At 35.4% G+C, this 11,459-nt stretch overlaps 1 protein-coding gene and 1 long non-coding RNA gene across 2 annotated transcripts in view; both read right to left on the bottom strand.

Annotated features, from left to right (window-relative positions):
• On the bottom strand, window positions 1,040-4,982 carry LOC109824785. The gene is made up of 7 exons (XR_002242782.1): window positions 4,874-4,982; window positions 4,746-4,802; window positions 4,596-4,672; window positions 4,359-4,427; window positions 4,132-4,191; window positions 1,403-1,545; window positions 1,040-1,266 (listed from the first exon to the last, which is right to left on the bottom strand). It is a non-coding gene; the product is annotated as an uncharacterized LOC109824785 (long non-coding RNA).
• LOC109824710 overlaps window positions 9,029-11,459 on the bottom strand; it is a 4,845-nt gene continuing 2,414 nt past the window's right edge. Inside the window, exons 3-5 of the mRNA XM_020391350.1 lie at window positions 11,091-11,266; window positions 10,379-10,487; window positions 9,029-9,587 (exon numbers count right to left, since the gene is read on the bottom strand). Of these exons, the coding sequence (XP_020246939.1) occupies window positions 9,279-9,587; window positions 10,379-10,487; window positions 11,091-11,266 (594 nt within the window). The 3' untranslated portion in view covers window positions 9,029-9,278. The remainder of the gene's footprint in view (window positions 9,588-10,378; window positions 10,488-11,090; window positions 11,267-11,459) is intronic.

Genomic DNA, 11,459 nt, shown 5'->3' with positions numbered 1-11,459 from the left:
TCACTTTTATTTTATAGAATTGAGTTAGAATTCTGACACCCCCACTAATACACATCATCCATTCTTATCTTCATTTCTCTTTTTCTATAAGTGACCCAAACACAGAAATATAAATAATAGAGCATTCCATCAACTTTTGATTTCTATTAAAAAATATATGAGAAAGGTATGAAAAAATCATTTTAGTATCCTATTATTATTCCTTTTGTTTTACAAAATGAACCAAACAGCCCCTAAAAATTGATGAGGTAAGCATTCCAACAATAATTTTTGGGTAGGAATTAAATAAAAGTTTTGGAGAGTATGACGTTTTATTAGAACGCTTCTTACAAAATAAAGGAGTTCTGAGTTGTTCACGGGGAGAGTAGGGGAGAGTTCGAACACTACAAGAAATTACGCCTTTAACGAAAGGATTTCCCTTCGTTAAAGAGCTGAAAACCGTCGTTATTGTATGCTAACGACAGGAAAAAATCCCTTCGCCACCCGTCGTTGAAGCCCTCTTCGCTAAAGGGTCACGAAGGGATATACTACCCGTCGTTATAGAGTCTATAACGACGGAATATATTACCGTCGTTAATATTTACGACGTCGTTACCATTAGTGACGGGGTTATTTTCCCGTCGTTACCATCAGCGACGGGAATATTTTCCCGTCGTTACCATTAGTTACGGGGATATTTTCCCGTCGTTACTTTAAATGATGGGTTTTCATTCCCGTTGTTATTGTGTAATGATGGTTTTGTACGCCCGTTATTATTGTATAACAACGGGTGACAACCCCGTCGTTGAAGGCTAATTAATGACGGTTAGATACCGTCGTAAAAATCATCATGGTGGTTAATTAGTAACCTATCAACGATGGTGCTTTCCCTTCGTTGATGAATAAAACGTGGTTTATAAAACCGTCATTATAGACTACAAATTTCTAATTTACATTAATGAAAATTTTTCCATTCATAGGCAACTATCATATTATTCTCAACATGAAACTAAGATTCATAACACAAATATATTAAAAATATCCAATAATGAATAAAAGAGAAATCAAAAACTCCATTCATTAATAACATCAATAAATAAAATCCCACCATCCTCAAATATTCAACACTAATAACAAGTGTTAATATCCCAATTGTTCTAAAGGAAAATACGTGAAACTATCTAAAACAAATTAAAATAGAAGTCTAGGAAAGACACATCGTTTCATCTCTAATCATCGTCAAAAGAAGACTCGAGCTACCCTCTCTCCTAATCTTGCATGGATAGCCTGAAAAATTAAAAAATCACATAATTAAGAAATATCAATTAAGCAATTATTATCTTACTAAGTAAAAATCTCATTTTCTCAAGTGCAAATAGTCAATCATAAAAATATATAAGAGATTTTATAAAAAAATAATTACCTGGTCCTGCACATGTTCTCGAGTTTGAGGAGTCAATGAAGATGGCTACCTAAAAAAAGTTCATGCATAGCTTTCACTTGTGACTCTAAGTCAGACACCATTTGTTGTTGATGTTGTTGTTGCTTCTGCTCATATTTCATATCCTTCAAACAAAAAAAAAAGTTCAGCCGAGAAAATAATTATGCTTCTTTCCTCTACAGATACAACAAATGACAGTCTCCTGCTTAATCTTCTATATTTAAAATCGACATCTTTAATGGTGAAACACAAAAGAAAACGGAAAGCATGACCCTTATTATGCAAGATAGATAGGAATAACATGCCATATGAGTAAAAACTATGGTAATGGAGAAAGGATAAGCTATCTAAGATATCGTTGAAGAATGGAGATCTATAGAAGCAATTTCATGTGGTTAAATAGTAAGTGTGAAATGAACTTGACATTAACTATGCTCAAAGGTTCTCATAACTTCTCGAGCATTAATTAAGGTTCCCATAATATTACATGCATTCATTTTTGCAGGCAAACATAATTCACTAAAGTACTTAGTAATACTTCTCTCTCCTATTGTTGTTGACATTACTTATTATAATCATGATCATTATTCTCTGAACAAAAGCCTGATTCCCATAGGAATAAAGTCATGAATTCTCCATAGAGGTGTTTGTGTATTTGCTTTTATTCTCTCTAACTGCTTAGAAAAAGAATGATTACAATTCTCTCAACTCTCGATTATAATTTGAATTCCTGGTTACAAAAGAGAAGAGAATGATCTGGATTCTCCCCTTTGTTTAATTCTGGGTTCTTCACGGTGGCGATGAGATGCCTCCCTCGAATGCTCGCGTCGAGTTTGCTCTCCGTTGACGATCCGAATATCTTGATTCACTGGAACATGGTCTTCTCCTCACGATTTGACGTTGTGGAGAACTCTGAACGAGTTTAAAACTCTATGAAAGAGTTGATTTAACCGAAAGTCGGTTATAAGCCAAGGATGAAGAAGATCTTGTTGCCGATCTCCAAAGCTCCAGAAATGCTCTAAGGATCCTGTTGACGAGCCAAGAAGTTCCAACCGACCGCCCTTAACTGAATTGATTTTTTGTTATTTATAGGGGATTAAGGGGTGTAACCACCTCCTTAATTCGCTCCTAAGTGGGGCTAATGGGATGTAACCGCCCCATAAATCACTCCTGAGTGGAGTTGTGATCCCCTCAGATCGTGGGAAACGGTTTTGAAACCGTTCAGCTCGTGTTTGAACGAGTCAAACGCAAATCTTGCATTCTGGAATGAAATCTGCGTTTGAACGCAGCGTCTGGAGGCGCGTCCTGCAGCGATATGAAGCTGCGTTTGCAGCGTTGTAAAGCTGCGTTCTGCAGTGATGTAGAGCTGCGTTCTTCGATGTTTGAAGGTGCGTCTGGCAGCGATTAGAGCTATGTTTGGCAGCAGTTTTGAGCTGCGTTTGGCAGCAGATTGAAGCTGCGTCTGGCGGCGATTAGAGCTGCGTTTGGCAGCAGTTTTGAGCTGCGTTTGGCAGCGGATTGGAGCTGCGTCTGGCGGCGATTAGATTGGCAGCGGATAGAAGCTGCGTTGGCAGCTTCGGAGGCTGTGCTTGAGCTGCGTTCGTGGCTATGAACGCGGTGCGTCTTGATGCTGGTACGCGGGGAGGACTTCCACGTCTTGGTTTGAATAGACCGTCGATTTATAGTCTCTTTCTGTCAGAGCGTTGCAAAGATTGTCGTTTTGTAATCTTTGCTGCAGCTCTTTGATATGTGAGAGTCGTTAGATTGTAACTCCCGATGTTGATTGTGAAGGCTGTTGAATTAGAGCTTTCATTAGTTGTTGTGAAGGTCGTCAGATTGTAACCTTCTACGTGAAAGTCTTCAAATTGTAGCCTTCTGGAAGTCGTCAGATTGTAACTTTCGTCATCGGTGTTTGATGGGGATCAGCTATCTGCAGTGATTTTTAGACAGCCTACAAGAGGACTCATTAAATTTGAACTAGGCTCTAGCCTTGTACAGAGCTTGATGCGAAAGTAATTGCAAAGGGATTTTTTTAATTCACTGGACAACCTTTAATAGATCTAATTCATTGGACAGGTTAACATCTATTGCTGAGGAAACGTTTGTGATAAATGAAGAAGAGAGCTCAAAAGAATATCACATTATGTTGATTTCACTTTTGGGCTGCTTAGAAAAAATACACATCGTTGGGAGTGCTTAACAACTATGAATAGCATGTAAACTTTTTTTAACTAGTTCTGCCATGTTCCAAAACAAATAAAAAGGCTTCTCAGCTTGCAACCAGATGATGCATGAGTAGGACATGCTTAAAAGTTTTGACATTTGTATCTAGATAGTATAGTAGATAACAACGGATAAACTAGACTATCAATTTTGTTCTTCTGTCATGAATTAAATCAAACTACCTGCATCTGCTTCTGAATGTAGATTACCTCAAGCTCAAAATCTATCAAAAAAAAGGATCCCAAAATATGTGGTGCAAAGTATTGTATTTTTCCAAAACATCACCTTTTATGCCTTACAACATTCATGAAAATTCAAGTTGTTTATTATCACTATTTCCTGAAACCTCCATCACGTGATGTTCTTTCCTTATCTGAATTTTTGAATAATCGAGCAAAATAACTTTAGAAGGATCATCCTCATGGAAGCATGTCTAAGAACCTTGCTATAATGCATCAACAAACAAGTTAAAGAACAAGAGAACATACCCAACTCCTTTTGATCGATCGTCTCGAGTTCCGATCCATGATCAGCCGCACGTCTCTAACCTGGAAGCCATAAATTAATTGCTTGTAAATCTAACATCATTAATGAAGTAATACTTATACAGTTTGCAGCTTAAAAATGCATTGCCATGCTTACTACACATAACACCACCCTAAGGACTGCACCCAATATGGTGAGCAATCAAACTTCCAATTCTTTTCACACTCACCAAATAAAAGAATGTTGAGCCACAAAAAAGTCATTATAATAGGCCTCATTGAAGGCACAGAAGCATTTACTGCAATAAGAAGCAAGTGTATCTCAATGTATGTACTGAAGATATTGAAATAGAGAATTGCCTACCAAAAGCTTTAATCCTAATAAGATAACAAGTTACGAAATATTTTAAATAATAAACTGGGCAGGGGAGATAAGTATACTTGTACTACTATGTAAGCTCCGATACCTGTGGTTGCATGATACATGTAAATATCAGAACACTCTTCTCAGATGGATGTGTAATGTCAATACAAGAAGCTAAACCTAACAAATTAAAAACAATCATCAACCTCATATTATTGTGTGATAAGAGGACCAAGTAACTCATTCCACTAACCTTCCCTGCTTTCGAGAAGAATTCATAAACATCCCTCTCTGTCGCTTTCAAAGGCATCTAAAATCACAAAAGAGAAAAGAATTTAGAAGTTGGCTGTGTATGGATGAAATGAGAGGCCACACTTCCACCTCTTGTCCATTGAACACATCGACCACAGGATCTACAATTTGGACTCCAGCCTGCAAAAAAAACGGTTAGACCATGTCTTTGCTTCTACAAGAAAAAAGAATTAAGTAAATTCAGAAGTTAACCAAGGGGCCACCTCACTATTCACTTACCTCCAACTGTTTTCTTTATAGCTATATTGCTTGTATACAGAATGTTCTGATAAGATTTATATCCCTTATATGTTTAGATCGCCGGGCCCACTCTTCTTATAATAGCTTATCCCACCAAGAATAGTCCTTGGGCATGGGTGCATCTCTTCTCTATCTCGTAGTGCACGCGTGTCTATTTCTATATTCCTTTTTGGCTTTTTTTTGGGACCATTTTTTTCATGGACATGCACGAGTTGAATAAAGCTACAGCATGGTGCATGTATATCTGAGTCTAAGTCTAGGTGCTGAAGGTAGGGATTTGAAGTACATTTCCAACTTTTTAATATATATTGTATGTTGTTCCTAGGTTTTAAATTTTTGATAGTCTTTATGGGACTTTATGTCATTTGCATTTGCAAGCAAACGTGCGATAACTGTGTTGTTTGAACAGAACACTTTTGTATCAGTGACTTCATTCTTATTTAACTCATTAAAGGCATTTTAGGGTGTGCTTGGCAACCAGAAAGTAAATAGAATGTGGACCCAAAATTGAAAAGTGGCTTCACTTTCCAATTTTTAGGGTGGCACTAGGGGCACACCCCCCAACCATATCCCAAACCACACTCCCTCTCTCATATATATGCTACAGTACACCGGACCCCACATGAGATTTTAAAATTTTAAAATCCCATGTGAGGCCCGGTGCACTGTAGCATATGAGAGAGGGGGTGTGGTTTGGGATGTGCCCCTATCATTTTCCTTTTTCTTGTTTGACATTGGAAAGTGAATAAGAAGTGAAGGGCGTCACATCAACATTTTAGCCTTGTTTAGTTTCTTCAAAAATTGAAGGAAGTGGATGGAAAGTAAAGAGAGAGAAGAGAGAAAATATATTTTTAGATTTTTCACATATTATTTTAGTCTTACTTATTCACTTTCTGCTGTTACTTTCCGTGATAACCAAAAAGGAAAAAAAAAGTAAATGTCACATTATTTGTCACCCCAATTTTCTCTCTTTTTTTAATTTTCTATCATCCAAACAAGATTCTAAAAAATAGAAAATAATAAGAAAGTATATTCTTGAGAAGTTGCTTTCACTTTTTCTCACTTTCCGTATGCTAAACATGGAAGTTGAAGGAAATTGACAATGGCATGAGCGAAAAATTCATAAATTAGTTCATCAAGAGAGCTAACACAGAGAGATTCAGTACTTTTCTTCTTGAAGAAATTTGCTAGATTTTTTTTTTCATTTTTAAGTAAAATAAATAAATAAATAAAACCAGGCGTGAACAATTAAACAGTCAATATGAGAACTGTATTTTAGAAAAAAAATATTCCTTAAAAGCCCGAAATTCAAGGCCAAATTCTTGGAGTATTAAAGTAGTCATTGGCTCATAAAAGTCCACACAGAAGAGCCAAAATATATTGGAGAAAAGATCTGCTCTTGATTTCCCACTCAATTTTTTTTTTTCTCTATACATATCTCATGCATTAACTCTATGAAGAAAATTGGATCCCTTCGCTGACTTGTTAGCGTGTAAACAAATGGTTTTTAGGTTAGGCTCGGCCAGTCAACACTTTGAAATTTAATTACCTACTTGATCCACTAAATGAAAAACTATTTATTGATTCTTAATCATATGACAGTTGGTATTTCAAGGATTTTCTATTCTTGAATTAGTGCAAACAAGTCTGGAGATAAATGCACTGATTCAATTCTTATTGTACCACCAAAATCTAATTAAGTTTTTGGAGTCTCCTTTCCTTTTCTTTTCTTTGTATTTTTTTTTTTGGCTAATTTCAGAGTTTGTGGTAGCTTTACTAACAATATAGTTAAGAATATTTTAACTATTGATAAAGACCAGCACTTCAAGTAGGGACATTTCCCTCTTTCAGTTTAGTTTAGGGGTTGTTTCGTTGAGTGATTTTATAGAAAACTTTATAGAAAATGGCTGATAGTGGTAGTTTTGTAAATAAAACTTTTCAGAAGATTTCTACAAACTGTGTTTGGTTCAAAAAAAAATTACAGAATTTTTTTCTATAAAGTACAAAAAAGTACCACATTTTATAAAAATCAATTTCCGTTCAAAATAGGCGAAAATCACCCACAAATCTGACGCATATATTAAAAAAATAATTAAGTACATCAGTACCCTTCCCATGTGATTTCCCATGGACGTTGTTAGTAAGCTATTTTCTATAAAAGTGACATCCAACCAAATAAAAGAAAAAGAAAACAACATATTTTCTATAAAGGTAGAAACTTTTTCATACTTTGAACCAAACAAAGAAATAGCAGAAAACAAGAAATATGGTACTCTTTTGAGTTCTATAAACTTTTCCTACAAATTTTATAGAAATACAAGGAAATCAAATTTTGAGTACTTTTCTTTTTCCTCTTTTTTATAGAAATTGAACCAAACATACGCAGTAACATTTACATAGAGATATAGTGAGCTTGGTCACGGAGAGGAAGTGGGATTTAAATATTATTTAATTTTTTATCTGATGCAGCAAATGTTAAATTGCATATAAATTCTTGCTGAATATATATTTTTTTCATTTTCAGTTATTATTATTGTTCGAGATAGTTATGTAAAGAGGCAATGAAAGTGTCTTATCAGAGTATGGTTCTAACCTTCAGCCCACTCCAATTCATTCACATATAAACATGTATTTTTGATATTGTTCTTTTGTAGTTGTGTAAATAGCATATAGCTACATCAAACTTTTGTTATTTAATTACCATCATAACCTCGCTACAAATCCTCTTAATATACTTACTAATCTCAGGTTAAATCATCCAACCCTTCAGCTTCATAAATTGTTTAAAATTAATTGAGCCAATTTCATAAAGAACAATTTTTCACTGTAGACCCAAACCGATTTTTTATTACCAAAATCGACCGATTTTTTTTAATTACCAAAATCGACCCGTTTTATGCCACGTAAGCGTAATCTCATTTCCTAATTAGTCGGGGTTGTCAACCCCGACTGTTTAGGAGTTGTTAAACCCCAATTAGAAGCCTTAAACCTGATTTAATTGGGGTTTAACAACTCCTAAACAGTCGGGGTTGACAACCCCGACTAATTAGGAAATGAGATTATGCTTACGTGGCATAAAACTGATCGATTTTGGTAATTAAAAAAAAATCGGTCGATTTTGATAATAAAAACTCGGTTTGGGTCTACAGTGAAAAATTGTTCTTTCATAAACTTTTTAGAAAGAATCCATAAATTTTATAAATTTAGAAAGAACCCTGGAGCTCTATAAAATTGGAGATCAACTGCTATTAACTTTAGAAGTGAACCTCATAAAAAATAATATTTAGCTAAGTTTTCATTGATGAAAAATTACAAATGAGTCCTCAAGGTTTTATATAATTAGATCCAAAAGAAAACTTTCAATGAATTATATAACAAATTACATAAAAGAATTTGGAACATAAAACGAGTATGTCCACATGCATCACACGAGCGTTATACTAGTAATAATAAATAAGAACATACCTTCATAATATTAAGGGAAAAGTTCACTAGAGACCCCTAAAAGTATTTGCCAGATATTATTTGGGTCATTAATGTTTAGAAATCATCATTAGGAATCCCAAACGTTATCTATGTAATCATCCTAGATCTTTTTTACAAACTTCCATTAAGAGGCTGTTTGTTTTGGGTTTTTTGCCTCAGGGAGGGGGTGGAAAGCTGCCATTATGGCAGCGGGGGGGGGGGGTGGAAACCTGCCATTATGGCAGCTTTCTCCCCAAAACGCCTCTTACTGACATGGCGTTGACAGGGCACTCTCATGTTAGCAAAAAAATTACTAAAAAAATCCAACTTTATCCTACCACATTAACAAAAAAATAGTAAAATTACAAGTTCATATTGAACTTAGAATTTCACTAATTTTTTTGATGGCGTGGCAGTGACACATGGCAGAGCCACGATTATACCAAATGCAAGCAAGATTCCACAGAATTTTGTACAAAAAAAAAGACCCAGGTTAATGACAGAGATAATATTAGGGGCATGGCTTTCAAACATTAAGAACCCAAATAATATTTAATCAATACGTCGGGATCTCTATTGAAGTTTAGCCTAATATTAAGTAAGCACACAATCAAACCATATACTTCAGTTTTCGCATCATTAGCAGAAACTACTAAATTTCTAGTCATCACGACTCATATTTTTGTGCAAAAAAAAATGTAAAACTACACTATCATCTACCCACCATAACTACTTATTTCATATATTTCAAAAATCGAAAAACACACATTCAACAATCAGAGTGTATTCTGACCAAAATCAATGAATCAAATGGCGTCTGCAACCGCCATTCCCTCTGTTTCTTGGTGAGTGGTCTCCCCTTTCCTGCTTGTTTTCTGTTCGCCTTCACATCTGCTATACCCCAAGTGCAATTTTGAGAATCCAAATCGAAAGAAATAAGCTTATATATTCCTTCACTTTCTTGAGGGGAATCAGATGCAGCGTTGTTGATGGTGTATCTCACTTTCATGGGCTTCTCTTTGAATCTTTCAAGCTCTTCAGGGATTCTAACGACCCTTTCAACCCCGGGAGAAGATACCTTTAAGGTACAAAAGAGAGGTTGCTAATGAGAAAAATAACAAAACCTTTATCTCAAATTTATTGTGTCTGGCTACATGAATCATACTCTTCGATTCAGTTCTGGGTTGTTTAGTTCATGGCAACTGCGAGAATTGTAAGCGCAATTGCATGCAACTGGAACATTTTGGGCCAGTTGCAACTGTTTGTTTTCATTGCGACTAATAAATATAGTTGTAACTGCAGTTGCAAAAGAGTCAAATGTTGCAAGCAACGACGATTTGGGCATAAGTAGCGGTTGTAACTTTTTTGAATTGTGAATGAGGTTTAAATTGCAACTCTGGTCACTATGAATCCCTTACAGAATTCCACAAAACATGATTACCTCAAAACAAATATCTGCAACTACAGATGCAAATACAGATGCAACTGCAGTTGCATGCAATGCAGTGAACCAAATACTCCCTAGGTTAACCAGTATTATGTCCTCCCTAATGTTGAGGACAATATCATATTGTTAGAAAATCAATGAGAATTGTTTAACCATATAAAGTAACAAGACGGGAAAAACTCTTGAGCACTTCCTCAGTGGCTCATTTTCACAATCCACAGACAATAAAATAGTGGATGTACAAGGAAATGTATCAGGGCAACTATGATAGAGCTCTAAAACAAATCAAACTTGATTATGACGTAGACTTCTCAGCGTGTGACTTTTTTAAGGAGTGAAAATCAATAAGTTGTATAGTGAAAGTCATTAGTATCCGAATATAATGTAGCTGTAAAAATAAAAAAAGAAATAGTTAAACTTACCTCCAACGATAAATTTTCTGGAATAGTGCCAGCAAGCCCAGCTTCATCTAAGAGCTCTTGATAGGCAGAAGAGAAAGCCTCGATATCGGTCATACTGGGAGAGCCATACCTATAAAGAATTTGCTTATATAAATCTACAATATAATACGATTTAGTGGCAATAACTAAAGGGAGTCAAAATATTATACTATACCAATTTGCTAAGGCACAAGTAATGTACAGTGTTAATAGGAATTAAAGAGGCATCATTTCTCCTTTTATTTTGACAAGTGACAACTAGTTTCATATATCCCTCTTTTACTTTTCAATAAAGAAGACATCTGCATCCAATGCTATCAGAGTTTATTGACTTCATCTCTTCAAAAAAGAAAATAAGAGAACAAAATGAAAAGAAAAAAAAAGAACACCTTATAAATTTAGTGGTCAAAGTGTGGACATACTCAGTAATGCCTGTATAAGCACTTTTATTTGTCAAAAAAGAAGATGAAACCATTCAAATGCAACCATCATATTTTTACCCTTTGTTCTATTAAGTATTCAAAGTGATTAGTGACACCACTGCATTACATTTTATAGACGACGAAAACAACAGCAACTAACAAAGCATGTATCCCAGATTTTTGGGGCTGGCGACATAAATTTCAGCAAATCAGGCATGGAATATTGCTAGAGTTACTCTTGAGAGAAGATAATATCATATGGGGATACTTACTTACTCGAGAGCTTTTCAATTCGTACCCGGATGGTAGAATTTACAGTGGTCTTGAAAGCATATATTTTCAAGTCACCATCAAATGACATTGAAACTTTTTCTGCCAGACTTAATGCCTTCTTGTCCCACGAAGTACCAGCAAGAGATATTCCACCACCTTCACCTCCGTCTCCTACCTTCAGATGGATCAAATTGAACGATAGGTTAGCATCCTTTGAAACAATATATAGTTAATTGCAGATAGACCTCTAGTAGTTTTATAGTTGCAGATAAACCCCCTGAATGTTTCCCCCCCCGGGACTCTTTTACTCTCAGAGTAGCAGAATGTTTTTGACAAATAGACCTTTTGAGGGTAAAAGACCCAAGAAA

Source organism: Asparagus officinalis, chromosome 9 (genome assembly GCF_001876935.1).
Source record: "Asparagus officinalis chromosome 9, Aspof.V1, whole genome shotgun sequence".
Lineage (NCBI taxonomy): Eukaryota > Viridiplantae > Streptophyta > Magnoliopsida > Asparagales > Asparagaceae > Asparagus > Asparagus officinalis.
The sequence above is the reverse complement of the archived record's forward strand: the minus strand, read 5'-3'. Positions and strand labels throughout refer to the sequence as shown.